Source organism: Gallus gallus, chromosome 22 (assembly GCF_016699485.2).
Source record: "Gallus gallus isolate bGalGal1 chromosome 22, bGalGal1.mat.broiler.GRCg7b, whole genome shotgun sequence".
NCBI lineage: Eukaryota > Metazoa > Chordata > Aves > Galliformes > Phasianidae > Gallus > Gallus gallus.
In genome coordinates, this window is record NC_052553.1 from 4,435,216 (window position 1) to 4,461,136 (window position 25,921).

General features: G+C 62.5%; 4 protein-coding genes and 1 long non-coding RNA gene across 10 annotated transcripts; 3 read left to right on the plus strand and 2 right to left on the minus strand.

Annotated features, from left to right (window-relative positions):
- Positions 1–2,366: 2,366 nt before the first annotated feature.
- On the plus strand, positions 2,367–10,082 carry SLC20A1 (solute carrier family 20 member 1). 2 transcript variants are annotated; one of them, XM_040651620.2, is made up of 12 exons: positions 2,367–2,468; positions 2,590–3,151; positions 3,226–3,366; positions 3,465–3,550; positions 5,111–5,207; positions 6,636–6,755; positions 7,862–8,113; positions 8,190–8,739; positions 8,821–9,006; positions 9,225–9,309; positions 9,503–9,684; positions 9,874–10,082. In XM_040651620.2, exons 2-11 carry the CDS (start codon positions 2,806–2,808, stop codon positions 9,662–9,664), a joined length of 2,025 nt encoding a protein of 674 aa, XP_040507554.1. In that variant the 5' UTR covers positions 2,367–2,468; positions 2,590–2,805; the 3' UTR covers positions 9,665–9,684; positions 9,874–10,082. The 2 variants fall into 2 exon arrangements, with proteins under 2 accessions (XP_040507554.1, XP_015152988.2); XM_015297502.4 differs by having other exon boundaries at positions 9,503–10,082.
- A 393-nt stretch (positions 10,083–10,475) lies between these two features.
- On the plus strand, positions 10,476–14,698 carry NT5DC4 (5'-nucleotidase domain containing 4). 2 transcript variants are annotated; one of them, XM_015297506.4, is made up of 18 exons: positions 10,476–10,566; positions 10,850–10,923; positions 11,025–11,142; positions 11,227–11,322; positions 11,425–11,516; positions 11,610–11,667; positions 11,768–11,861; positions 11,971–12,024; positions 12,130–12,213; positions 12,324–12,365; positions 12,440–12,550; positions 12,648–12,714; positions 13,302–13,472; positions 13,601–13,652; positions 13,745–13,805; positions 13,890–14,066; positions 14,172–14,264; positions 14,335–14,698. In XM_015297506.4, the coding sequence occupies exons 1-18, from the start codon at positions 10,490–10,492 to the stop codon at positions 14,389–14,391; spliced, it is 1,578 nt and encodes a 525-aa protein (XP_015152992.3). In that variant the 5' UTR covers positions 10,476–10,489; the 3' UTR covers positions 14,392–14,698. The 2 variants fall into 2 exon arrangements, with proteins under 2 accessions (XP_015152992.3, XP_024998607.2); XM_025142839.3 differs by having other exon boundaries at positions 12,443–12,550.
- On the minus strand, positions 14,688–21,542 carry CKAP2L (cytoskeleton associated protein 2 like). 3 transcript variants are annotated; one of them, XM_424317.8, is made up of 9 exons: positions 21,498–21,542; positions 20,827–20,893; positions 20,040–20,106; positions 18,606–19,696; positions 17,955–18,162; positions 17,234–17,389; positions 16,767–16,830; positions 15,882–16,032; positions 14,688–15,794 (listed from the first exon to the last, which is right to left on the minus strand). In XM_424317.8, exons 1-9 carry the CDS (start codon positions 21,511–21,513, stop codon positions 15,569–15,571), a joined length of 2,046 nt encoding a protein of 681 aa, XP_424317.5. In that variant the 5' UTR covers positions 21,514–21,542; the 3' UTR covers positions 14,688–15,568. The 3 variants fall into 3 exon arrangements, with proteins under 3 accessions (XP_424317.5, XP_015152989.2, XP_046759406.1); XM_015297503.4 differs by lacking the exon at positions 20,040–20,106; XM_046903450.1 differs by lacking the exon at positions 20,040–20,106 and having other exon boundaries at positions 21,329–21,519.
- Positions 20,315–22,271, plus strand: LOC107054991. Its single transcript, XR_005841586.2, has 2 exons — positions 20,315–20,393; positions 20,477–22,271. It is a non-coding gene; the product is annotated as an uncharacterized LOC107054991 (long non-coding RNA).
- On the minus strand, positions 22,179–23,932 carry IL1B (interleukin 1, beta). 2 transcript variants are annotated; one of them, NM_204524.2, is made up of 6 exons: positions 23,808–23,917; positions 23,677–23,725; positions 23,412–23,595; positions 23,161–23,331; positions 22,751–22,896; positions 22,179–22,663 (listed from the first exon to the last, which is right to left on the minus strand). In NM_204524.2, the coding sequence occupies exons 1-6, from the start codon at positions 23,846–23,848 to the stop codon at positions 22,451–22,453; spliced, it is 804 nt and encodes a 267-aa protein (NP_989855.1). In that variant the 5' UTR covers positions 23,849–23,917; the 3' UTR covers positions 22,179–22,450. The 2 variants fall into 2 exon arrangements, with proteins under 2 accessions (NP_989855.1, XP_015152955.3); XM_015297469.3 differs by having other exon boundaries at positions 23,412–23,725; positions 23,808–23,932.
- Between the last annotated feature and the right edge of the window lie 1,989 nt (positions 23,933–25,921).

Sequence of the window (25,921 nt, forward strand, 5' to 3'; positions counted from 1 at the left end):
GTCTCTGCAGTGCTCGGGGCTCTTCTGAGCTGTGGGCTCTGTGCTGCAGCCCCACAGCACAGCCTCATATCTGGTGATGGACTGAAGCTGGAGAATCCTGGCAGCAGAGGACGCTCCTGCCCTGCAGAAGGGCTCACAGCTCCACCGCCCTCAGTGCTGGTGAGGAGGCTGAGGTGCCTCCGAGTGATGAATGCAGTCCACCCAACCTTACACCTCGCGTGGTTCGCTGTGCGAGGCCACCAGGAAGAAAGGTGGGCGCAGGTAATACTGCATCAAAAGTGACTGCAGAGCTCTCAGGCTGGTAGTCCAGGGTGTGGGGACCCAGGTGGTGCTGTGGGGCAGCTGTGTCCTTGGCAGGGCCTTGGGTTCTGTGGCTGTAGGACCGGCTGTCCATTCCTTCTGCTGCTGTGGCGGGGGCTGCAGAACCCCAGCGTGTCACCTGGCTGCCCCCAGCAGGGCTGAAGTGCAGCCAGGTGAGGGGAAGTCAGCGTCTGGGGGGTGGCTGCCAGGGGTTCTGGCTGCAGCCTGAAGCAGGAACAGCACAGGCATAAGAGGGACAGGCAGGGGGCAGGAAGGGAACAGGGTAGGGATAGGGGCAAAGAAGGGTGTAGGAGCAGAGCCAGTACAAGGACAGGGACTCAGCAGGGGCAGGATGGGCAGGAAAGGGGCAGGAGAGGATTGCAGCTATTGCAAGAGATTTGAGCGTGGAGGGAGGACAGGAAGGGACTGTGAGCATTCTAAGAGGGGCAATGAGCAGGAAGAGAGGAGGAATGGAGGGGCAACAGGGAGGGGTGGGACACTGCACACAGAGGACAGCTGTGAGCTCACACAGGAGCAGCCCTGGAGGGGCACTGAGGTGCTGAGGGGAGGGGAGGCTGAGGGTGGGGTGCTGAGGGGGTGGGCCAGTCCCAGAATCCAGGTCTGGGGGAAGGTGCAGATGTGCTGCTGCTTCATGTGCGTGGAAATGGGCCGGGAGGGCTTTCTCCATCCTCTTCCTAGCAATGGAGGTGACGTGGTTCCCTGGGTCCTCCCCCAGTTCCTGTTCACAGAGGCACACGAGGGTGCCAGTTCGTGTACTGCACTCCACTGCTCCACGCTGTGCCCCAGGAGCCCCCTGGGTGCCCACTGCTTCCTGGCTCAGGATGGCCTCATGTCCCCCCAGCAGCGCCCATTCTCCTGCCTCCTTTTCCCCAGCAGATCCCACTTGGGACAGACAGGAGAGACCCTGTGGAACACGGGTGGGTGAGGGTGTGGGCTCATCCCTCCCCACCACACAGGGGGGTCCAAAGGGGTGAAGGAACCTCGGCTCCACACGCCCAGCGCTGCACGTGGCTGTGACGCAGGACCTGCAGGGACACAGGGCCCACGAGGACACAGGCCGGACTCCGACCCCGTGACGTGGGGGCAGCGGGGCGGGAGCACCCAGGCCACTTCCCAGGGCAGGTGCCACCTCCAGACCCACGTCAGAGGTGGCCCTGTGAGGCGATGGCCCACAACAGCCCAGCCCTGAGCCACTGACCCATACCACATGAGGGGGGAGAACAAATCCCAGTGCCAAGGCTCCCTGCCAGCCCCCGCAGTCAAACAGCCTGGCTTCCTGTGCCTGTCTGCCCTGGGCCCACTGGACCGTGATTCCTGCTGGGCAAGGGTCAGTCCAGTGCACAAAGGATTGGGCACTTGGGGGGGCACCGAGCACCGTGTAGGGAGGTGGGCACACACAGCTGTGCGCAGGGGTGTGCAAACACACGGTGGTCCCCATTTGCACACAGTGCTGGTGTGGAACTGATTTGGGGGGGCTCTTTGAGAGCTGGAGCAGAGTGGGGGGGGGGAGGGGGGGAGTGAGGGTCCAAATGGGGCCATCACCGGGGGGTGGGTGACCCAATGCCAGGGGGAGGTGGGTGTCCTATGGGGTGCTGGTGCCACGCGTAGTCCCTACACAGGGACCGGAGCGTCACGGCGGTGCCAGCTCACAGCTGGCAGAGGGCGGGCGCCGCGCTGAAGCAGAACCCGGCCCTTGTCTGGGGCTGCGCTAGGAGCCGCACCGGACCGAGCCGGGGCCGCACCCAGGGCCGCGTTAAATCCGTACTGGGGCGTATCCGGAGGCGGCCGGCCCATACCCGGGCCCGCACGGGGCAGCGCCGGGCCCGGCCCGCTCCGATCCCGCACGTGGTCTCGTGGCGCGCTGCCCGCACAAGGACCCGGCGGGCGCGCCTCCGCCGCCGAGCGGAGCTGACCAATAGCAGCGCGACCCCGGCCCCGCGGCGCCGAGCCGGCCAACGGGAGCTGCGAGCCGGCTGCTGACGTCACGAGAGGGTGGGCGCGGGGTGTCGGCAGCCTATAAAGCTGCGCGGGCGGGGGGCGGCCGCGCCACTGAGAGGCGGAGGGGGCGGCGGAGCCGAGCGGTGCGGAGCGGAGCGTGGCGTCCCGCGTGCTGCGTCCCGGCCTTCCCGCCCAGCGCCGCGCTGTCGGTGAGCGGTGCGACCGTGCGGGGCCTCGCGTGGCGGCGGGACCGGGGCGGGGGGCGGGGAGCGGGGAGCGGCCGTTGGCGGTGCGCGGGAAGGGCGCTGAGGCCCCGCCGTCCTCCCGCAGGATGAGCCGCCCGCCGCCGCCATGGAGCCCGGCCCGGCCCTGAGCGCCCGCAGCCGCCCGCCCCGCCGGACGACCCTATAGCAACGGCAGCCCCGCGTCCTGCCCGCCGCGCAGCCTATTTAATTCCCCGCCGTAATTTATTGTAGCGCCCCTATAGCCCTCCATCCCCCTCCCCCCGCTCCGCTCGCACCCCCTCGTAGCCCCGGAGCGTTGGCCATGGAGCTGCCCCTCCCCGGGCCCACCGCCGGGCTGACGGCGCTGAGCGACCCCCCCGCCCCGCTCACCCCCTTCCTGTGGATGCTGGTGCTGGGCTTCGTCATCGCCTTCGTCTTGGCCTTCTCGGTGGGTGCCAACGACGTGGCCAACTCCTTCGGCACGGCCGTGGGCTCCGGCGTGGTGACGCTGCGGCAGGCCTGCATCCTGGCCAGCATCTTCGAGACGGTGGGCTCCGTGCTGCTGGGGGCCAAAGTCAGCGAGACCATCCGCAAAGGGCTGATCGACGTGGAGATGTACAACGCCACGCAGGAGCTGCTGATGGCCGGCTCCATCAGCGCCATGTTCGGTGAGCGCCGATCCCCCCCGCGTGCCGCCCCGGTGTGCCCCGTGGGTCCTCACCGCCTCCCTTTTGCCTTCCAGGCTCGGCCGTGTGGCAGCTCGTGGCTTCGTTCTTGAAGCTTCCCATCTCGGGTACGCACTGCATCGTTGGAGCGACCATCGGGTTCTCGCTGGTGGCCAAAGGGCAGAAAGGCGTCAAATGGTCCGAGCTGCTAAAAATCGGTGAGTGGGGCGAGGCGACGCTCCGGGAGCAGCGTGGCAGCAGTCGTGGCCGGGCTTCCCCCCGCGCCGGGGCTCCAACAGCGCCTCTTTTCTCCTAGTGTTGTCCTGGTTCATCTCACCCCTCCTATCCGGCATCATGTCTGCTGTTCTCTTCTTCCTCGTCCGTAGGTTCATTCTCCGCAAGGTAAGGGTGGCCCAGCTGTGCTGACGGGCTGCGGGAGCTCCCGCTGCTCAGCGCTGTGTTTGCTGGGCTCTGTGAGCCGCGGTGTGTCTGCGTGTCCTTGTGGCTGAGCCAGCTGTCAGCCCGGGGTGATGGGGAGGTGATGGGGAGGTGATGGGGAGCCTGGGCCAGCTCTTGTCCTGTGAGGTGGGAACCAGGAGATAAGGAGCTTTCGCTTGCCTCCTCCGAAACATCTGGGCTGTGTTTGAGCAGGGGCAGCTGCAGCTTTGCTGCTGGAGTTGATAAGGTTGGAGCTGCATCCCCGGCTTTTCTGGACTCGTGTGAGGCTCTCTTGCTGCAGTGGAAGGTGACAACTGATGGCGGTGGCTTTTTTTTGAAGCCGGGAGGACCAAAATTGTCCCCGGTGCCTGGAAACTGCGCTTCCCTCTGCAGGAGAGGCAGCCTGAGCAGCCCACACCTCCCGGCTGTTCTGCCACAGCCTCTTCCCCACTGCTGCGGGTTTCAGCCTCCCAAAGTCAGGACTCAGGGTGCTGCTTTATGCATGGTGTGGCAGCGTCGCTCTGCGCTCCCTTCAGCTCCTGTGGTCTCATTTGGTGTTTGGAGGGACTGCCGCCCGCAGATATAGGAGTGTTTCCATCCCCATCCACCTGAGAGCAACAGGTCCGGTGTGGGGGCTGTGCTGGGGGCGGCCACGTGAGGACCCTCTGGTCGCTGTGTGCCATTCTATCCTGGCAGCTGAAAGCTGTGCTCAGAGCTCCATTGCCAAATTGCTCCGCCTTCCTCTCTGCCCCAAACCTTGCCCGGCAGCAGCGGCGCCGTGATGGGGCAGTGAGACCTCAGGGGAATCCAAGGGGCTCTGTCTGTGCTGGGAAAGATTTGGAGGGTCTGAAAGTCCAGGAAAAAAGGGGTCTGGCACCCAGAGTGTTGGGGGGGGTGGGGGTGCAGCTCTGGAGGTCATTTCTCAGAGGTGATGAACTTGAAGCGTGCTCATCCTTTGGGTTGGGGGCATTCAGCCAGCTGCCCAGAGCGCCCGCCTCCGGCGTTATTTATCAGCGCTTTGTTCTGCACGTCTCAGTTTAATGACACCCATGATTTTAGGTCTGGAAGAACTACTTCTGCTCCAAGAGATGTTAAGATCCTTATCGCTGCGCTTTCTGCCTGGCAACCCTTTCAAAACGCTCCGGCGTCACTGCTGTGGGAGCAGCCTTGCATAACTGCCCTTTCAGAGCCCTGCTTGCCACCTCCTGCTTCATGCTGTCCCTCGGTGTTGGCAGCAGTGCTGGGCAGGGCTGGGTTTGGTGCTCCTGCTGCCTCTGGGCGCGGGTCTGTAGGGCTGTAAGCTGCTTGCAAGGCTTTGTTGTTCTGCCCAAAATCAGTGGGAAAGAGGCGGAAGCTTTGTGCGAGGAGTGCTTTTCTCCCGAAGCACCCGGTGGGGTGAAAAGCCCCGCGCGGTTGGAGCACTGGAAAGGGATGCGGGGACCTCCAGCCCAGAGCTGCTGTGGGGGGCTGGAGCTGTGTGTGTGCTGAGAGCTGTGGTCTGCAGCACCAAACGTTGTCTTGCAGGCGGACCCCGTCCCCAACGGCCTGCGTGCTCTGCCCGTCTTCTACGCCTGCACCGTGGGGATCAACCTCTTCTCCATCATGTATACCGGCGCGCCCTGTAAGTACGCACTGCAGTGCTTGAAAACCTCACTTTGGAAATCCTCGATGAAGCCTCCATTAAATGCCCGATTTACCCCTTTTTGCTTTTCAGGGCTGAATTCTCCTAGAAGGCGGCTGGCCTGTGCCGGTTTCAGAAGGCGGCAGGCTAGCGTGCGCTGAGTTCTGGGCTAGATAGGTGCCTGCCTGAACTAAACCCCACAGAGCTTTCCCCCTAGAGCTCCAGATAGTGATGCCCCCCCCCCCCCCCCCCCCGAGCTGGGTACCCAGATGTTGCTGGAGCTGCTGTGCTCCCCGTGGCCCTGTAGTGAGGAGTGGGGCCGGAGGCTCTCCCCGCACACCCAGCCCTTAGGAGTAAGCTAATTATCCCTGAGGCTTCCTGGTGAGAAGAGGTGGTGTGCTGCAGCCGGCACCTGTGCTGAGAAGAGGAGCTCATATCGCAGTTTGCAGCCCCTTTGGGAAAGGCGAATTGAAATGTTTGTGTTTGGCTGTTGTGTAGGGGGGTGGCCGGGCGAGGTACGGCCGTGACGCCTGCCGGGCTGGCACACACAGAGTGGTGCCCGCAGAGCCGAGGGCAGGTGGTGCAGGAAAACACACAAATCATAGCTTCCAGCAGGCAGAGCCGCTCGGCGTGAGCTGTTTTCAGTCTGAGTGGGTTTCCTGTTGTGGAACAGTGGAAGAGGTCATTGGAGGCTGGTGGTGGAGTGACAGGAGGCAGCGTTGGCTTCCAAGGGTTTTGTCTGTAAACAGTGCCTGCAACGCTCTGGGGGGGCGTCTGCTTCCCAGCAGCATCCCCAGGAGGAGGAGGAGGAGGAGGGGGGGGGGGCAGCAGCGGGGCTGTAACCTCCAGCTGTCTGCTCTGGGCTCACAGTGCTGTGCAGCTGTCGCGTTGGCGCAGAGGGAGCAGCGCAGCGCTGCCCTCAGCGTGGCCGCCTCTCGTTTGGTGTGGGGTCTGCGTGTCGCCCCCTGCCCCAACGGCCGTGGAGCGGCTCGGGTTCCTCCCGCAGGGCAGGCGTTGCAGCGGGAGCTTTGAGTTGGGGTGTGCAGCGGAGGAGTCCCCTTCGCAGAGCCGCCGAGGTCCCCGTGTGGCAGGCAGGCAGCGTGGTGCTGCTGCGGCAGCCGTGCCGCTGTTCTGTTTGACATTGCAGCAAGGCGGGACGCGGGGCTGCGCGGCGGCCGAGCCCGGCTAAGAGCATTCCTGTCGCTGCTCAGGCAGAATGCACACCGGGCGCTAATCGGGTTTGGCTGCAGGAGGGAGGGAAAGTGCCCGAGCATGTGGAACAGATTAGCTTTGCGTGGGGGAGACCGCGGCCCGGCGGGGCTCCGTGAGGTCCGGCTCCTGTTTTCTGTGTGGTCTCCGGGCTGGGGGAGCAGAGTCGGACACGGAGGGGTCCCCGGGGGTTTCAAGATCCCTTGTTTTATTTCCTAGTGCTGGGCTTTGACAAACTGCCTCTCTGGGGTATCCTCCTCATTTCGGCGGGGAGTGCTGTTGTCTGCGCTCTCGTCGTCTGGTTCTTTGTATGTCCGAGAATGAAGAAGAAAATCGACCGTAAGTACCCGGCGCTGTGTGCAGAGCGCGGCCCTCCGCCCAGCTCCCCTCTGCAGCGGCCCATCTCATGGGCTGCTCTTAGCAGGGATCTGCAGCTTCATTTATCGCTTGAGCCGCTCCGGGTGCCCACAGCTGGGCTGATGGCCCCGCGTGCCTCTGGCCGACCCCGCAGTACGAGGGGGAGCCCGGATTGCTGCTGGGAGCAGCGCCGTGCTGCCGGCCCATGGCCATGCCTGCACTGCAGGCTGCTAACCTTTAATCCCAGCGTTGCTGGGGATCGATGCGGGTTGCGAGACAGAGCTGTGCGTGCTGGTGAAATCCTCCCCCCAGGGCAGAAATACCCATGGAAATACCCCCAGCGGCAGTCCCGTGGCTCTCGCAGCACGGGAGGGCCGTGTGCGCTCACATACAGCCGTAGCATGCAGCCCGCTTCCTCGTTTGCAGACCTGTAGGCGAGGGGATAATAAGTGTCCTTGTCAGCTGCTGTAATTGGGGTGTGACTGACAGCTTTATGGCTGCCCTCGGAACCCTTCCAGCTGCCAGAGCTGCTCACTGTGCGCCTCCTCCTTCCTTCCAGCCCATGGGAGCAGCCTCAGCTTCCAGGGCTTGCCTTGGAAAGCAGAGGCCAATCGGGATGTTTGGGCTCACGGCTTCGGGATGGAGGGGGGGACCCCGGGATGGGGTGTGGGGTCCTGGCCTGGCACGGGTCGGGTCGCCGCGTGGAAGCGGTGATGGCTGCCGTTGTGGGCGCAGGGCAGGGCGGCCTGAGGGAGGTTTGTTTGTTGGGAGAGGGATCTGTGCCCGAGGAATAACTGGCAGAAGCCCCGTCACGGTGCTCACCGCACCCCGTGTGGGTGTGTGGGGGATAAAAATAGGAGATGAGCTGGCTTGTGACGGCCTGGCTGCGGCGTGTCGGACAAGGTATGACTGATGAGCACTGAGGTGGACGGGGAGCAGCAAAGTTCAGGATTCAGGAGGAGCCGTAAAGCGATTGATCTGCCATAAATGTTGGGGGGGGGATGGGGATGGGGATGTGATCCAGGGCAGGTGTGGCTCCGTGGCTGTGCCAAGGGCTGGGGTGTAACGGCGGCTGCCTCTGTCTGCAGGAGAGATAAAATCGAGTCCCTCTGAAAGTCCGCTGATGGAGAAGAGCGGCGGCCTGAAGGAGGAGCACGAGGAGCCCAAGGTGCCCCCGGGCGACGCTCCCGCGGGCGATGCGAAGAGCCCCTCCGCCGAGGCAGGGCCTGCTGGGCCGCAGCGGGCGGAGGAGAGGGCGGTGTCCTTCAACCTGGGGGACGCAGAGGAGGCCCCCGAGCGGCTCCCGAGCGTCGACCTGAAGGAAACCAACGTGGACGGTGGTGAGCGGCGCCGGGGGGCTGCGGCGGGGCTGCGGTGCGGCTGCGGTTGGGCGCTCAGCGCTTCGTCTTCCCGCAGGAGCCGTTCAGTTGCCCAACGGTAACCTCGTGCAGTTCCATCAGCCCGTGGGCCACCACCTGAACTCCAGCGGGCAGTACCAGTACCACACCGTGCACAAGGACTCGGGGCTGTACAAGGAGCTGCTGCATAAACTGCACCTGGCCAAAATGGGGGACTGCATGGGGGACTCGGGGGACAAACCCCTGCGGCGCAACAACAGTTACACGTCCTACACCATGGCCATCTGCGGCATGCCCCTGGACTCCCTCCGGGCCAGGGAGGGCGAGGAGATGGAGAAGCTGACGTGGCCCGTGGCGGACACCAAGAAGCGGGTCCGCATGGACAGCTACACCAGCTACTGCAACGCGGTGGCCGACGTGCACCCCGCCGCCGACGTGGATCTGAGTGCTGCTCAAGCGGAGATGGGCCTCGGGGACAGGAAGGGCAGCAGCAGCTCGCTGGAGGAGTGGCACGACCAGGACAAGCCCGAGGTGTCCCTCCTCTTCCAGTTCCTGCAGATCCTCACGGCCTGCTTTGGCTCTTTCGCTCACGGCGGCAACGATGTCAGGTCGGTACCAGCAGTGCTGTGGCTGCTCCCGGAGCTCTGAGCTGCACTCCAGGCTCTGAACTGCTCCCCTTTCTCTTGCAGCAATGCCATCGGCCCCCTGGTCGCGCTCTACCTGGTCTATCGCACGGGCGACGTGGCCACCAAGGTGGCAACCCCCATCTGGCTGCTGCTCTACGGGGGTCTGGGGATCTGCATCGGGCTGTGGGTGTGGGGCCGCAGGGTTATCCAGACCATGGGCAAGGACCTGACCCCCATCACACCATCCAGGTAAGGTGGGGCTCTGCTCCTGGGGGCTGTGTGTGCCTGGGGGAGGGGGGGGGGGGGAAATCTGCCCCCCTCCAGTGCAGTTTGTGGGCAATGTCTGCCTGCACACCCGCCCTGTTCTGCACGGGGGTCGGTCCCACCATGCAGAATGTCTGCCCACGCAGTGCAGTGGCTGTGGGGTGGGCTCTGCCTCACCTTCCCTCCCGTTCTCATCCCTGCAGCGGCTTCAGCATCGAGCTGGCATCTGCCCTGACCGTGGTGATCGCCTCCAACGTGGGCCTCCCCATCAGCACCACGCACTGCAAGGTAGGGCCGTGGCTGGAAGCAGAGCGTGGCTCTGGAAGGGCTGCAAACCTCAGGGCTGGGAGGAGGGCGGGCGGCGGAGCTGCAGCCGCGGTGCAGAGCAGCGGGGCCGTGGGGGGGGGGGGCTGTGTTGGGGGGTGCTGTGTTGGGTGGGCTGTGTTGGGGGGGGGCTGCGCTGAGCGGTGCCGTCCCGCAGGTGGGCTCGGTGGTGTCGGTGGGTTGGCTGCGCTCCAGGAAGGCGGTGGATTGGCGGCTGTTCCGCAACATCTTCATGGCCTGGTTTGTCACCGTGCCCATCTCCGGCCTCATCAGCGCTGCCATTATGGCCCTCTTCAAGTTCGCTGTGTTGGAAGCGTGAGGCCGCGCCGTGCCTGCTTTGCTGCTGCCCCGGCGGGGTGGATGGGGGGGTGGGGAGGGGGGGGGGGGGGGGGGGGGGGATGCGCACACAGCCCCCCCCCCACCCCACCCCGGCCATGGGGCTCCCTCCGTTCCTCTGCGTGTTGTCACCGCCGTCTCTTTATGGTTTATTTTTGTAAGGTTCCGGGCTGAGCCGTGCTGGGCTGTCCCGCTGCTCCCAGCCTCAGCATAGCAGGCAGGAGGGCCGCTTTATTTTTTTATCACCCACCCCCCACACCCCCCCCAACCCTCCCCCCCCCCCCCCAGTTTAACCCGGACCCCTGCAGTGACCCCCTGGGGGCCGCGGGCTGTGCTGTGCTCGGCTTTGCCCCCCGCACTGCTGCTACCTCGGACTCAATAAAGGTTTCCTTCGTACGCCAGCGCTGTGCCTCACTTTGGGGGGGGAGGGAAGGGGGGGAGGCGGATGTCCGTCCCCCCCCCTGGGTGTACCTGGAGCTGGGAATGCTGATAAGGGCCTCACGTGTGCCCCCGCTGTCATGGGATGTGGGCCGTGGGGGGGGGTCTTATCGGCGCCGTGCAGCAGCGGTGTTGGGCTGATGGCAGAGGGGGCTGCTGGGGGGGTTGGGGGCCTTTGCTGGGGGGCTGCTGGGGGTGCTCGTGCTCTCAGGGGTTGGGGCTGCCCAGGGCCGGGCCTTGACCCCCGGTTAATGATTGCCCGCTGCCTCGGGAGAGGGGGTGGGGGCGGCCCCCCGGGGGTGGGGGGGGGGGGGCGGGGCGCGGGGCCCCTTAAAGCGGAGGGGAGCGGGGGAGGCGGGAGGCGGCGGTGATGGGCAGCGAGGGAGAGCGGGGCCCGGCGCTGGGGGGGTGCGACCCCCCGGCACTGCGCAGGGACTGCCAGCATCGGTGGGGCTGAGGGGGGTACCGGGGGAGGGGGGAAGGCGGGGGTTGGGGGGAGCGTAGGGGAGGGGAACGGGCGAAATGGGGGCTCCGTATTCCCCCCCCCTTCCGAACCGCTGTTGGTTAAATCCCGTTTTTCTGCCCCGATAATTCACCGTAGGGCCCCTCAGGCAGAGCGGCGCACCGCCGTCCCGCTGCTCCCGGTGGGCTCTGTGCCATCCCACCCCCCCCCTCACCCACTGCTGTGTGTCCCCCCCCCCCCCCCCCCCCCCCCCCCCCCCACCCCCAGGATCTTCGTGAACCGCAGCCTGGCGCTGGAGAAGATCAAATGCTTCGGCTTTGACATGGACTACACCTTGGCCAGTGCGTGGGGCGGGGGGGTGAGCCGCGCCGCGTTGGATGGGGGGGGGGGGGGGGGGCTGAGACCCCCAATTCCAACCCCACGTGGCCCCTCGGCTGTGCAGTGTACAAATCGCCCGCCTACGAGGAGCTGTGCTTCAGGCTGCTGCTGGAGCACCTGGTGTCCATCGGGTACCCCCACGAGATCCTGGCCTACAACTATGACCCCACCTTCCCCACCCGGTGAGTGTTGGGGGGGGGGGGGGTTTGGGGTTGGGGGGCGCACACACAGCAGGACCCCCCCTGCCCCGCTCATGTGTCCCGCAGGGGGTTGGTGTTCGACGCGCTCTATGGGAACCTGCTGAAGGTGGACTCGCATGGCAACCTGCTGGTCTGTGCCCACGGCTTCCGCTTCCTCCGGGGGTGTGTGTGTGTTCCTTTTATTTGGGGGGGGGGTTGGGGGGTCCCTCGGTAGCGTTGGGGTTTGGGTTGGAGGGTCTGAGCGGCCCCGTGGCCCTTCTGCAGGGCTGAGATCCTGCACTACTACCCCAACAAGTTCATCCAGCGGGATGACATGAAGCGCTTCCACATCCTCAACACCCTCTTCAACCTCACGGGTGAGCTGTGCCCCCCCACCCAAAACACCAGACCTCCCCCCGTTTTGGGGTGCTGCCCCCCCCCCCCCCATTCACGGCCCCCTCTCACGGCAGAAACCCACCTCTACGCCTGTCTGGTGGACTTCTTCTCCAACTGCCCCCGATACGTCAGGTGAGCAGGATGTGGGGGGGTCTGTGTTCAGTGAGGGGGGGGTCCGGGGGTCCTCCCGCTGTGCAATGCCTTCACCACCTGTTTTTCTGCCCGTTTTTAGCTGCGACACCGGCTACAGGCACGGGAACCTCTTCATGTCCTTCCGCAGCATGTTCCAGGACGTGCGTGAGGCCATGGACCAAGTGCACCTCTCGGTGGGGCTGTGGGCGGCGCTGGGGGGACCCCGTGGCCCCGGCAGGTTTGGGGGGGGCTCCAACCCTCTGCCACCACCTCACCACCCATCGCCCCCCCACCCCCCCGCAGGGCTGCCTGAAGGAGAAGACGTTGGAGAACGTGGAGAAATACGTGGTGAAAGACGTGAGTGTCTGTGAGCCCCCCAGCACCCCCCCAGACCCTCCTCAGTCCCCGTGTGCCCCCCCAGTCCCCGTGTGCCCCCCCCCCGCTCTCACTGTGCCCCCACAGCCCCGTGTGCCGCTGCTGCTGAGCCGCATGAGGGAGGTGGGGAAGGTGTTCCTGGCCACCAACAGTGACTACAACTACACTGATGTGAGTGGCGGCACTGCTGCTTTGGGGGGAGGGGGTCAGGGGGGGTGCAGAGCTGGGGGTGACCCCCGCAACCCCACCGCCCTCCCAGGTGACACTACGTGTCGTTGCAGGCCATCATGTCCTACCTGTTCGACTTCAGCGACGGGGACAAGGTGAGGGGACGGCCACGCTGGGGCTGGGGGTGCCCCCACCCAACTGTGACCCCTTCCCAACAACCCCCCCAAAGCAGACCGGGACCCCCCCACGGCCCTGGCGCTCCTACTTCGATCTCATCGTGGTGGATACCCGCAAACCGCTCTTCTTTGCTGAGGGCACCGTCCTGCGCCAAGTCAACACGGTGGGGCCGTGGGCACCGCGCGTCTCCCCCACCCCCACCCGCCAGCAGCAAACGGGCACAGCTGGCAGTGACACCGTGGGGTGCTCTGTGCTCGCAGGACACGGGTAAGCTGCGCATCGGGACCTACACGGGGCCCCTCCAGCACTGCGCTGTCTACTCCGGTGGTGAGCGCCTGGCTGGGTGACACGGCGGTGGCACGGGGACACGGCGGCGCAGGGATGCGGTTATATGGGGATGCAGTGGCACAGGGATGCGGTTGTATGGGGACACAGTGGCACAGGGACACGGTTATATGGGGACACCGCGGCACAGGGATGTGGTTATATGGGGACACAGTGGCACAGGGATGCGGTGATATGGGGACACAGCGGCACAGGGATGCGGTGATATGGGGACACGGCGGCACAGGGATGCAGTTATATGGGGACACAGTGGCACAGGGATGCGGTTATATGGGGACACGGCGGCACAGGGATGTGGTGATATGGGGACACGGTGGCACAGGGATGTGGTTATATGGGGACACGGCGGCACAGGGATGCAGTGATATGGGGACACAGTGGCATAGGGATGCAGTTATATGGGGACAGTGGCACAGGGATGTGGTGATATGGGGACACAGTGGCACAGGGATGCGGTTGTATGGGGACACGGCGGCACAGGGATGCGGTGATATGGGGATGCGGTGATATGGGGACGCGGTGGCACGGGGACACGGTGACCCCACGCCATGCCATCCTGTTTGTCCCAGGCTCGTCGGACTTGGTGTGCGACCTGCTGGGCGTGAAGGGCAAGGACATCCTGTACGTGGGGGACCACATCTTCGGGGACATCCTCAAGTCCAAGAAGCGGCAGGGCTGGCGCACCTTCCTGGTGGTGCCCGAGTTGGCCCACGAGCTGCAGGTGTGGACGGAGAAGAGCGGTGAGCAGCCCCGGCCGAGCCCTCCCCCTCCCTGCGGGACTGCAGGACCCCCCCCCCTCCCTCGGGGGCTCCTCCAGCCCTGGGGACGGCCGCAGTGCTGGCACTGAGCCGGAGCTTTGCCCTGGCAGAGCTGTTTGAGGAGCTGCGGAGCCTGGATCTGTTTTTGGCAGAGCTGTACCAGTGAGTGGGCACCGCCGTGGGGTCCCTTCAGCCGGGGGGGGGGGGGGGGGGGACATGAGGGGCCCTCGGTGAGCCCCCCGCTCCCACCGCAGGCATTTGGACAGCGGCAGCAGTGAGCGCCCGGACATCAGCTCCATCAAACGTCGCATCCAGGTGACGCCGGGACCGCCGTCCCCCCCCCACGGAGCCCCCCACACATGGGGTATCGGTGCCCTGACCGCCCCGCTGTGCCCACAGAAAGTCACACACGAGATGGATATGTGCTACGGGAAGATGGGCAGCCTCTTCCGCTGCGGCTCGCGCCAGACGCTGTTTGCCAGCCAGCTGATGCGCTACGCGGACCTCTACGCCGCCTCCTTCCTCAACTTCCTCTACTACCCCTTCAGTTACCTCTTCCGGGCACCCTCCGTCCTGGTACACTCAGCCCTGTGCCTCAGTTTCCCTCCCTGCCCCCCCCCGGTATCCCCAAGCCCATCAGGAGCTCGGTGCCAGCCCCGCTCCCACCCGTCCCTGCTGCAGATGGCCCACGAGTCGACGGTGGAACACGGCCCCGTGGATGCTGGGGAGGGAAGCACAGCTCTGGAGCTGCAGCTGGACCAGCACAGCCAGCAGGTGGGGGCAGAGCTGTGGCACCCATCAGCCACACAACCCGGTGCCCACTGAGCCCCTCTGCCTGTCTCAGGTCCTGGGGCTCCCCCAAGACTCCAGTGGGGAGGAGGAAGAGGACGGCGAGGCCTGAGCCCACGGCTGCGGATCCAGCAGTGCCAGTCCCCAGCAGACACCAGGCGCTGCCCCTGGGGCCGATGGCAGCAGAACATCCCCGCAGCACTGTGCCCTTCTCCACACCCACGAGCTGTTGTAGGGCAGCACTGCACCCAGCAGCTCCCAGTCAGCTCCAGCATTGGGAACTGCTCTGGGTTGGGGGGGGATGGTGCCCAAACATACCAAGGTCCCGGGGCCACTGCTGTTCCCTTTTACCTGCTAAGAGTCCCAGCCTCTCCCCTGCTTTACCTTTGTCTATTTATAAAAGGCACGTTAACTTCTGACAAAGTTTTATTGGAGTTACAGAGTAGTAGAAGAGACATAAATTATGGTTTTGGTTTGTTTTGTTTTGTTTCAAAGGAAAATTCCTTTGCCCCATGACTGGGGAAGATTGGAGCAAAGGACAATTGCCAAGGCCTAGGCCAGCAGCTGGGATAAGTGCCACGGCTGCATGCAAGCCCTGGGACAGCCCTGCACTGCTGGGTCTGCTGCTCCTTCAGCTCCTCAGGCAGCTGAGGTTCCTCGATAAAGACACTGAGTAAAGACACTCATACAGCTGGGCGGGGAGGAGCAGTGGGGCAGCAGCACTGCTGTTTGGTAGGGGCAGGAAGATGAAGATGGAGCTCTGCTCTGTGCTTAGAAACACCAGAACCACCATGCTCCTCTTACAGGGGGGAACCTGCAGCACCCTGGGCTGCCCTCTGCCCCCCGCCTCACAGCACTGCTGGCTTTGAGGCCGAGCACAGCTCTCCCGGTGGCAGGAGGCAGCAGGGTGGTCCCAGACAGAGGCTGTGTTCCTCCTTCAGGAGCAAACCCCTTGGGACATCGCTTCCCAAACCCTGAGAGGCACTCAGAGCACTGCAGCGAGCAGAACCATCAGCCAGCACAAAAACCAGGGTGTGCTTTGGGGTGGAGGAACCAACGGCTGACCCAACAGCACAAAGCCCACATCTCCAACCCCAGACCTTGGTCACCACCCCACTGGCTCACACTGCATCTCTAGTGGAAGGTTTTAAACACTTAAAAATAGCGAGAAAGGCTGAAAAAGGCCAGCCCTGCATAGTTACATCTGATTGGCAACAGAAGTCAGTGTAAGTGCAAGGCAGCATGGGTGAGCCTGCAGCCCTCGAGGAATCCCTCGGCAACATTTGGGGCTACAGCCTCAAAACCTCCATCTCTGCCACCTCTGGCAAAGCTTTGTTCATCCGGAAAAAGAACTGAGTCTCCTCATCATCATCCAGGATTTCACTGAGGGATGACACCACGGGGTCGTGGTCCCTCAGCATCTCCGGGTAGCGGCTCCCAACCCTCTCTATGCGCAGTGAGCGCCGCACTGGCGTCAGGAATTTCAGCTCTTGGCCTTCTGGCATCTCCCTCGTTCTGCAGGGGGGGGAAAAAAAAGGCATGAGTGAGGCGAAGCCCACAGAGAATGGCACAGGGTGCTTGCTGCCAGCAGCTCAGCCTCACCTGGGCACAGATGTCACTTGGAGCTTGATGGAGGAGACAGGCAGGCTGCTCAGGGCGCTCTCTGTTCGGCATGGAGTCACAGCCGTGTGCTGCCTCTCACCTGGGCAAGGTGTTGTGGGCTCCCACAGAACGGGCTGCTCGGGCTTCTCCCCTGATTGGAGAGAGGGAAATCATAGATCAGAGCGGCTTCGGCCAGAGGGGGCCTTAAAGATCACCCAGCCCCGACCTGCTGCCACAGGCAGGGTTGCCAGCCACCAGCTCAGGCTGCCCAGGGCTCCACCCAACCTGGCCTTGGACGCCTCCAGCGAGGAACAGAGTCCTGACTGTGTGCTGCCTCTTTCCTGGGCAAGGTATTGCGGGCTCCCTTGCACTTGGCCTTGTTGAACCTCATTAGGTCACGTGGGTCCACTTTTTGAGCCTGCCCAGGTCCCTCTGCATGGCATCCCTCCTTTCTCTTACGTCAGCTGCACCACTCAGTGTGGTGGCATCTGCAAACTGCTGAAGGTGCACCAGATCCCACTGTCTATGGCGCTGATAAAGATGTTGAAGAGCACCAGTCCCATGATGGACCCCTGGGAGGCAGCACTTGTGACTGGCCTCCATTTGGACGCAGAAAAGGGCAGCAGGATTGTAGAGAGGGAAGAGAGCTGCAGCTGCAGGGGGGACTACAACACCGCAGAGCTCTGGACGTAACCCAGGGCACCTTGTGTGCTGTGCCAGGCTCAGCTCCGGCAGAGAAATTTTGCCCCATTTCTGAGATCAGGGTTCTGGACTTTCACAATGCTCAGTCCTCAGCAAAGTCAGAAGGGACACGGGGTGCTGGGACAGACTGCAAAGCACACGGGAACACCAGCCTGCCAGCCAGCCCCTGCGTGCACGTGTTACCTTCTGCTGGCTGTTCTGCAGTCTTCAAAATATCAAGGACAACTTCTCTGAGCTCCTGGAGTGGCTGCAAAAATAAATAAATAAATAAATAAATCAGGACACAGGCAGGGAAAGAAGACTACAGTCCAGAGAGAAGAGGAGAAAAGGTTCCTGCTGCCTCCATCAGGGAAGGGCAGATGGCCACAGCTTTTCCCTTCCCCAGATCTGTGTGCAGATGCCCACCCCCAGGTGCTGCAGTTACACTGTGCAGACCGGGCTCAGCGTGCTGGCAGCTCACTCACAGCCCTCCCTGCTCTCCTCTGGCCCTGTGCACACTGCCTGAAGTGTTCTTGTGGAAGCAACCAGGACCTACAGCTCTAGAGGCCTTTTTCACCAACGACTGCTAAACTGATCCCAAAATCCAACCCCTGGGCTTTGGGGCAGCCCACTGGAGCACAGGAGGGTACCGAAGAGAGCTCCTTACTCACCTCAGCACCAGCACAGACCGCTGCTTCGTACAGCCCCGTCGCATCGAAAGGGCCGCTGCGGGCGAGCAGCTTGGCTTTGCAGATCCAGAACTTGGCACACTTCTCTACACTGGGCTCGTGGCACAGTATTGCTGAGAGCTCCTCTGATGGGACTCCCTGCAAGACAAGGGCGAAGTGCTGGAGAAGAGGTGGGCACTGAGGAACTGCCCGCGTGCCAGCATTCTCCCAGTCAGAAGGCAAAAAGGAGGATGGTCTGAAACGTGCACTTTGCACTCGCATTCCACAAACCTCCTACATGACCTTGGACAGATTATACAGTTTTTATGCCTCCATTTTCCCTCAGTAAAATGAGCCTAGCATTTCAGAGGGAAGTCGAGGGACAGATCCTTCAGCACAGGTACCAGCAGGGCCACCAAACCCGGAGCTGGGCTGGCAGATGGCATTCCCAGCGGTGGGGCCCACCGAGGACATATCCCAGAGTGGTTCAACCAGCCTGGGCTGCTGCTGCAGGAATCCCTGCTGCAAGATGCACTGCTACACACCAGGACAACCGCAGGGACACCTGTAGAGTGGCTGTCAATCCATGCTCCTTGTCAGTGCATCTCACTGCACGCACTCGACAAGGGGTGAATCGAGCATGGTAACCTTTCCTAAGCCAAGCAAGAATGCTTTGCCTCAAGATAAGAGCAGCCTGTTAACGTAGCCCCTTTCCCACTCCCACCTCCTCGATGAGCTTCAGGCACTCGCTCAGCAGGGCATTGATCCTGGCCTGGTAGAGCTGCTCCGGCTTCTCTGGCTTTTCTTCCTCCTGCACGGCGCTCCTGAGGGGCGGCTTCTCCTTCTGTTTCATTGGCTTTTTTGGAGGCAGCGTCATAGGCGGCCGTTTGTAGCACTTGCCTTTGGAAGCCAGCCACTGCTCCAGCTGTCTCCTGTGAAAGGACCAAGGGATCACTGCTACCACTACAGGAGACTGCTGGCACTTGCCAGACTGCTGCCCCTCTGCCCTTTGGATTTCTAGCTGCTTGGGAAGAACTTCTCTCCTAAGAATCACACCCAAGCCAGGCTGGGAGAGGCAAACTCTCCCAAATTTAATTTAATGTGTCCTGAAGATAAAACGGGAGAGGCAGCACAAACCAGCGAGGCTGTCTCTTCAGGCACTGCTCACTCACTGCTGCCTGCAGGCAATCAGTTATCGCGGAGGGGAAAACGAGGAACCCAGAGGACCACCAAACCTCACCCTCACCCTCCTCTGTGCTGCAGCATCCCAACAGTTCACAGACTGTGCAGCTGGGCCCCTGCAGCTGGCTCACGTTCAGCTCCTCACTCTGCTGTCCCCTGGAGGGGAGGACAGTCAGCCAAGGATGCCACTTACCTACGATCCTCTGGAGTTGGGCTCTTGGGAACACGCCCAGCACGCACTCCATGCGTCTGTGGCAGCTCGGGTTTATGCATCTCCCTCCTGCTTCCAAATTCACCCCGGTTTCCTTGAGTTCTGGAGCTGTAGGTGCTGGGAAGAGACTGCTTTTTGGGGACTGCCGCTCGGGATGTTGCTGTGTGTCTGGAAGGTGCTGTCTTTACATCCTTCCTGTCTGCTCCCTCTCTGACCGTGGGTCTCTGCCACTGCACTGCGGTGCACAGCTTCAGGCTGGGTGTCCTCGTGGGCCCACTTGCGGTGCCCAGGGGCCGGCTGGAGGCCGGGGGCTTTGCAGGAGCTCTATTGGAGTGCTTAAGAGTTCCCATCAGAGACGTGCCAAGCTTTCCCACGGGTCCCCTTGCTGCATTGCTTTTTTCCTGTTTTACAACTGGCTTTTTATGTAGCAAATGCGTAGAATTAGCAAGTAACTGAGGGGATTGCAATGGCCGAGTCGTGCCGCTTGGTTTTTGGGATGCACTCTTTGAGCCTGGCAGGGGTTTCCTGAATTTCTCCTGAATCAGCACTTCCTTAGCCTGGCAGCTATTAATTCTGTCCTTTGGGTCCCTGACAGTCCTTGACACGGCGCCTGAGCCCTGCCCATGAGCCAAGGCTCTCTTTTTCCCCAGATTGTTCCCATTAGACTGAAAAGTGTTGCTGGGCACAGGGTTTGTAGCTGCTCGTGCTGGCAAGTTCTCTTTGCCACAGCCAAGCCGATCCTGCAGGCCCTTATTCAGTAAGCAAGGTGCCCCGGCCGCAGGCTGGCCACTTCCAGTCTCCTCCAGCCCTCCAGGGTTTAGGAGACGAGAGGCAGAAGTTGGGAGCCTCCCTCTGCGCTGTGCAGAGGGGTTTGTGCTTGGAACGAGCCCTGCAGGCAGCTTTGTGTCCTTCCCCAGCTGCCGTGGCTGTACCACTGCCACTCTCTGCGATGCACGTGAAGACTGCTGCAGCGCAGCACACCCAGCTGGCTGTGCAGGTTTGGCAGCAAGCTTGCCATCCTTCCAGGTGCCTTTTGCTACGTTTTGGACAGCACCCTTCTTGTTCCTGTCAAGCTGCAGAGACAAAGAACCTCAGGCAGGGCCCAGAGCTCAGCTCAGTCACACCCCGACAGCTCACTCCCATTGCAGCCCCACCAGCCCAGGGGATGTGCACAAAGCCCTGCAAGGGGAAGCAAGCCCAGCGTAACACCCAGCGCCAGGAGAGGGGGCAATTCTCTCAGCTTAAGTTCCTCTGAAAACTAATTAGTTGTCTTAGGGCCAGATGTTTAGCAATGAGTTGATTACTGCTTTCCTGGGGTTAGGAACACACTGTCCTGGTTTGTGTAACCAATTCTGCCTGGACGCACTTCAAGCATGAGATACGAAACCAGACTGAAAAAAGTTCTCTTCCACTTACACGTTCTGGTTTAGAAACTGGTTTTAAGAGTGGATCCAGGTGATTAGTCCGGTCCTTTAAATAGGCCCTGCAGAAAAAAGTTATCCGAGTATTGAGCAGCTGTTCCAGAAAAGGTTGAAATACCTAAAAAGCTTCTGGTTGCTTCAGCCACATGAGCTGACGAGAAACTTTTTGAAGCCTAAAAGCTGTCAAGGAAGAACCACGTAATATTTTGTTTCCTTCCGTGTGGCAACAGAAAAGTGACACAAAAGACTGTTACATAACTCACAACTTCCACTGACGAGAAGTGATCAAAGCACTTCCTGCAGCTGATGGGGCCGGGCGGGCAGGACGCGATGGGAACTCACTTAACAGGTAAGGTGTGCTAATGAGCTTCCATCTGATTGCTTTTAAATGGGCTGCAGATGACCCTTCCTAATATTACCCTGCCCCAGAAGGTTGCAAAAACACAGCACTCAACATTGGACCACCTTTCTGCTGCACGAAGCTGCGCAGCTGGTAATACAGCCAAAGGCTGTCCTGCAAACCCAAAGCCTCAGATGAAAGAGCTTCGTGGAGACCCAGAAGACGCCCAGCAGACACGGTATTAAAGAGCAGGAAATATCAACACTCAAACCACGTCTCTGTTGACACTGCCAGCAACTGCAGAGCGGTGCCAGGGCACTGCAGGAGCCATCCCAGCCTCAGCTTTGACAGCTGGCACGGGGCCGAGGCTGCTCTCATCAGCGAGCCACTGCAACGAGAGGGCAGGCGCCGGCGATGCAGACAGCTGCACACCCCGACTTACTTGGTACTGGGGCATTTCAGCTTCCCTTTGGCCTCCAGGTACTCCTGGAGCTGCCTTCTCCGCTCTTCTGCAAAGAAACGGTAGGAAAACGCAGTGCACACACAGCCCTCGGAGCTCCGGGAACGAGCGTTATCACCGGGCTCTTCCTGGAGCACAGCGCTGCTCCCAGACAGCCCACCAACCCCCGGCACACACGGGGTGCTGCCCACAGCCCGCTGGAGGGCTTTGCAGGCCTGGAGGACGGGAGAGGCGCTGCCTACGGCCCCGGGACACCACCAGCAATGGGGCACCCACAGCTCCCCCAGGCTGTCCGTCCCATCCAACCTCCATTCCCCCCGCCCTATCGCTGTCGCATCACGTAAACACTCGCTCTCCATCCTTCTGCTTCGACACAGGGCAGTAAGGCCGCCCCCTTCCCAACCACGGCCCCAGCCGGACCCCCTCCCCACACACCACATCCCACTGCCGCCTCCGCAGCCCCCAACACCGCCCCTCAACCCACACTTCGTGGCCACCCCTCGGCCCCACAGGGCCCTGAGGCCTGCAGGGGGATTCCTCTCCACAAGGACCCGAATCCGCAGTCGGCCCAGGCTCCCGGCACCCCCCGTGCCTGAGCCCGGACCCAAGTTCGGGCCCGGATCCCGGTCCGGGGCTCCGCTCCCCTCCCTCACCTTGCGCAGCCGCCATGTCCTCAATCCGCCCCAAACCACCGCCCCAACCACCGCCCCGCGCCCATTGGCCGCAGCCTCTTTCAAACCGTCCAATGGAGAACGCCGAAGGGAGGAGGGGAGGGAGGGGGCAGAAGGAGGCGGGGCGGAGACGGGGAGCTGTGATTGGGCGAAGCGAGCGGATGGGGCGGGTACAACGGAGCCCCGGGTGGGGCCGGAAGTGTGCGTCGGCCAATCGCATTCGTTTGTGTAAGAAAGCGGATGTGGTGGAGAGGAGCGGGTCGGGGGCGCCGGGGGGAGCCTGGGAGGGGGCTGAGGGGACCTCGATGGCTCTGGGAGGGGGCTGAGGGGACCTCGATGGCTCTGGGAGGGTTCTGAGGGGGATGCGGGAGGTCTCTAAGGTTTCTGATGGGCTGTGGGGGGGTTCTGATGGGGGGCTTTGAGAGGGAATGGGGGAGAGCTCTTGAGGAGTGATAGAGGGCTCTGAGGAGTGTCTTGGGGGGCTCTGAGGGGGACCTGAGGGGCGCAGCAGTCCCCGGTCTTTGCCCCCAGGTACCCACAGAGGAGGAGGAGAGCAGGAGGCGGCCTGGGCGTGGGGCACCGGTCCTGCTCTGCTGTGGGAACGCTGCTCCTCCGGCCGGAACCGCCCCGACCGATCTCCAGAAGCACACACTGAGACACGCGTCCACAGGGAAGCTTTTATTTCTCCAGTCACAATAAATACCTCCACCCCGACAAGGGGAGATGAAATAAAACCATCATAATTACGGTAAAAAATATATATATATAAGTTAAAAGCAACGGGACGGTAATGAAACATAAACGATGCATGACTCAGGCCCACAGGGCCCAGAGCGGCTATTCCACGTGGAACAGCGTGGCGGGGCAGCAGGGGTTGTACTCGGTACATACGAGATGGAAACCAGCAACGGGCCGGTTTGGGTTGGAGCGGGCAGTCAGCGCCCACTTAGCTTGTAGGTGGCGATGTTGACCTGGTCGGGTTGGTTGGTGATGCCCACGGGCTGCCGGGGCTGCAGGGAGGTGCAGATGAACCACCCGGGGAAGGCGGCCGACTCGAAGCGCGTGGTGCCCTCAGTCGGGCTGTCCAGGCGGTAGAAGATGAAGCGGGTCAGCTCGACGCTGTCGATGTCCCGCATGACGTCGGCTTCCTGCAATGGGGACCCGGAGGGGCTCAGCGGGTGGTGGTGGCATCCGGGTGGGGAAGTGGGGATGGGATGGGGACGCGGGACGCTCACCTCCAGCTGCAGTGTGGGCTCGGTGCCGCTCATCACACACGACATGTAGAGCTTGTAGCCCTTGATGCCCAGTGCCACTGGCATCTGCCCAGTTCCAGCGCTGCCCCGTGGTCCTCGGGGCCGGTACAGCGCAATGTTGAGCCTCACTGTGGGGAGAAGGGACGGGTCAACGGGCGTGCTGCAGGAACAGGGGGTAGGGACAGGGATAGGGGGTAGGGACAGGGATAGGGGGTAGGGACAGGGACAAGGGGTAGGGACAGAGACAGGGGGTAGGGACAGAGACAGGGGGTAGGGACAGGGATAGGGGGTAGGGACAGGGACAGGGGGTAGGGACAGAGACGGGGGGTAGGGACAGGGACAGGGGGTAGGGACAGGGACAGGGGGTAGGGACAGGGATGTGGTGCTGTCACCTTTCTGGCTGGAGGAGGGCCCCTGGAGGTGCAGGGCCACCAGCTGGGTGGGTGACTCCAGCACGAAGCACTTCTGGTTGATGTCGAAGATGTCGAAGGACTGTGAGCGGGTGTAGCGGAAGGCGGGCGCCCCGGCGTAGCTGCTCTCCAGCCGCTGGAAGGTGACGGGCTCTGCAGGGGACAGGAGGTCAGCAGGTGGCAACAGCACCCCGGCAACCACCCCTCCTCCTCCTCCAGCGCCGCGTTCCTACCAAAAACCTCCTCCAGGAGCGCGCTCAGGTCGCTGTCAGCAAAGTCCCTGCTCCTCGGCCTCCGCAGCAGTTTGGTCATGGCCACCACCAGCACGGCGGCCCGCCGAAAGCTCCGGGCACCACGTCCCTTCCGCACCGTCACCTGCACGTCCACTGTGGTGTGCTCAGAATCCAGGCGAGGCTTCTGCGGGGAGAGGGCTGCGGCTGAGTGCCCCACGCTGCCACGGCCCCGCGCCACCGTGCCGCCCAGCCCTCCCATCCTTACCTTCTGCAGGCAGAGGCAGGAGGGGCCGTAGAAGGTCTCTTCGCTGAGGCTGGGAAGCAAAGCAGATTGTGAGCATTGGGCCACACGAAGCTCGGACCCGCGGTGAGCCCCCGGCCCATCTCGGCGCTCACCTGCTGCTCTCCAGCACGTCCAGGTCGGGAACGAACGCCATCTCTGTGCCCAGCGTGAAAGCTGAGGGTGAAGGCAGCCCGCGGTGCTGTGCTCCTCCCGCTGCCTTCGGTGCGCTCTGAGCCCCGCTGCTGAGCGACGCGTTTTCAAGGAGCGCTGGAAGGAAGCGGCTGCCGTGCGGGATTTCCATGTTTCGCAACAAGGCCGGAGATTGCTGAGTTTCGTATGTGCAGCACGCAGCGCCGCGGGCATCGGCACCGCCTCTGTGCTGCACTGTGCAGGGCACTGTGGGGCTCAGTGCGGCCAAGTTTTGGGGTCAGCATGAGAGTCGGTGGTGCCGTGATTTGGGGTCAGTGTGGGCCACAGTGGGGCTGTGATTTGGGGTCAGTGTGGGCCACAGTGGAGCTGTGATTTGGGGTCAATAGGGGGCTCAGCAGGATCATGCTTTGGGTCAGTATGGGGTCAGTGTGGGTCACAGTGGTGCCGTGATTTGGGGTCAGTGTGGGCCACAGTGGGGCTGTGATTTGGGGTCAATAGGGGGCTCAGCACGATCATGCTTTGGGTCAGTGTGGAGTCAGTGTGGGGCACAGTGGTGCCGTGATTTGGGGTCAGTATGAGAGTCGGTGGTGCTGTGATTTGGGATCAGTGTGGGGCACAGTAGGACCATGATTTGGGGTCAACAGGGGGCTCAGCAGGATCATGCTTTGGGTCAGTATGGGGTCAGTGTGGGGCCAAGTGGGGCCGTGATTTGGGGTCAGTATGGGGCACAGTGGGGCCATGATTTGGGGTCGATAGGGGGCTCAGCAGGATCATGCTTTGGGTCAGTATGGGGTCAGTGTGGGGCACAGTGGGGCCATGATTTGGGGTCAGTATGGGGCACAGTGGGGCCATGATTTGGGGTCGATAGGGGGCTCAGCAGGATCATGCTTTGGGTCAGTATGGGGTCAGTGTGGGGCACAGTGGTGCCGTGATTTGGGGTCAGTGTGGGGCACAGTGGGGCCATGATTTCGGGTCAATAGGGGGCTCAGCACGATCATGCTTTGGGTCAGTATGGGGTCAGTGTGGGGCACAGTGGTGCCGTGATTTGGGGTCAGTATGGGGCACAGTGGGGCCATGATTTGGGGTCAATAGGGGGCTCAGCAGGATCATGCTTTGGGTCAGTATGGGGTCAGTGTGGAGCACAGTGGGGCCATGATTTGGGGTCAGCGTGGGCCACAGTGGGGCCATGATTTGGGGTCAATAGGGGGCTCAGCAGGATCATGCTTTGGGTCAGTATAGGGTCAGTATGAGACTCGGTGGTGCCGTGATTTGGGTCAGTATGGGCCACAGTGGGGCTGTGATTTGGGGTCAATAGGGGGCTCAGCAGGATCATGCTTTGGGTCAGTATTGGGTGCAGTGGGGCTATGACTTGGGATCAGTGTGGGCCACAGTGGGGCCATGATTTGGGGTTGGTATGGGATGCAATGGAGCCATGCTTATTGTAGAGCTCAGAGCATGCTTTTCACCCATGCTTTGGGATCAGCATGGTGTTTGGCAGGATGATGCTTTGGGGTCAACGTGGGGCTCAGTGGGGCCACACTTCAGAGTCAGTGTGGACCACACAGTAGAGTGATGCTTTGGGATTGGTGTGGGGCCCAGCACAGCGATTTGCTGGGGTCAGTGTGGGGCCTAGCAGAGAGATGCTTTGGGATCGGTGTGGGGCCTAGCAGAGAGATGCTTTGGGATCGGTGTGGGGCCTAGCAGGGCAATGCTTTGGGATCGGTGTGGGGCCTAGCAGGGCAATGCTTTGGGATCGGTGTGGGGCCTGGCAGGGCGATGCTTTGGGATCGGTGTGGGGCCTGGCAGGGCAATGCTTTGGGATCGGTGTGGGGCCTGGCAGGGCGATGCTTTGGGATCGGTGTGGGGCCTGGCAGGGCAATGCTTTGGGATCGGTGTGGGGCCTGGCAGGGCAATGCTTTGGGATCGGTGTGGGGCCTGGCAGGGCGATGCTTTGGGATCGGTGTGGGGCCAAGCAGGGCGATGCTTTGGGATCGGTGTGGGGCCTAGCAGAGAGATGCTTTGGGATCGGTGTGGGGCCAAGCAGGGCGATGCTTTGGGATCGGTGTGGGGCCTAGCA

What these genes read in the sequence shown, in the direction of transcription:
- SLC20A1 (XM_015297502.4), top strand. Translation starts at nt 2,806, where the DNA reads ATGGAGCTGCCCCTCCCCGGGCCCACCGCCGGGCTGACGGCGCTGAGC. An exon ending in AATGAAGAAGAAAATCGACC is followed by an intron (nt 6,756 to 7,861) that starts GTAAGTACCCGG and finishes CTCTGTCTGCAG; the next exon opens with GAGAGATAAAATCGAGTCCC. An exon ending in GGAAACCAACGTGGACGGTG is followed by an intron (nt 8,114 to 8,189) that starts GTGAGCGGCGCC and finishes GTCTTCCCGCAG; the next exon opens with GAGCCGTTCAGTTGCCCAAC.
- NT5DC4 (XM_015297506.4), top strand. Translation starts at nt 10,490, where the DNA reads ATGGGCAGCGAGGGAGAGCGGGGCCCGGCGCTGGGGGGGTGCGACCCC. An exon ending in CATGGACTACACCTTGGCCA is followed by an intron (nt 10,924 to 11,024) that starts GTGCGTGGGGCG and finishes TCGGCTGTGCAG; the next exon opens with TGTACAAATCGCCCGCCTAC. An exon ending in TCCGGGCACCCTCCGTCCTG is followed by an intron (nt 14,067 to 14,171) that starts GTACACTCAGCC and finishes TCCCTGCTGCAG; the next exon opens with ATGGCCCACGAGTCGACGGT.
- CKAP2L (XM_046903450.1), bottom strand. Translation starts at nt 21,513, where the DNA reads ATGGCGGCTGCGCAAGGTGAGGGAGGGGAGCGGAGCCCCGGACCGGGA. An exon ending in CGGTCTGTGCTGGTGCTGAG is followed by an intron (nt 16,831 to 17,233) that starts GTGAGTAAGGAG and finishes TTATTTTTGCAG; the next exon opens with CCACTCCAGGAGCTCAGAGA. An exon ending in CAAGTGACATCTGTGCCCAG is followed by an intron (nt 15,795 to 15,881) that starts GTGAGGCTGAGC and finishes CCCCCCCTGCAG; the next exon opens with AACGAGGGAGATGCCAGAAG.
- IL1B (XM_015297469.3), bottom strand. Translation starts at nt 23,848, where the DNA reads ATGGCGTTCGTTCCCGACCTGGACGTGCTGGAGAGCAGCAG. An exon ending in GACGTGCTGGAGAGCAGCAG is followed by an intron (nt 23,726 to 23,807) that starts GTGAGCGCCGAG and finishes TTTGCTTCCCAG; the next exon opens with CCTCAGCGAAGAGACCTTCT. An exon ending in GCTCCTGGAGGAGGTTTTTG is followed by an intron (nt 23,332 to 23,411) that starts GTAGGAACGCGG and finishes TGTCCCCTGCAG; the next exon opens with AGCCCGTCACCTTCCAGCGG.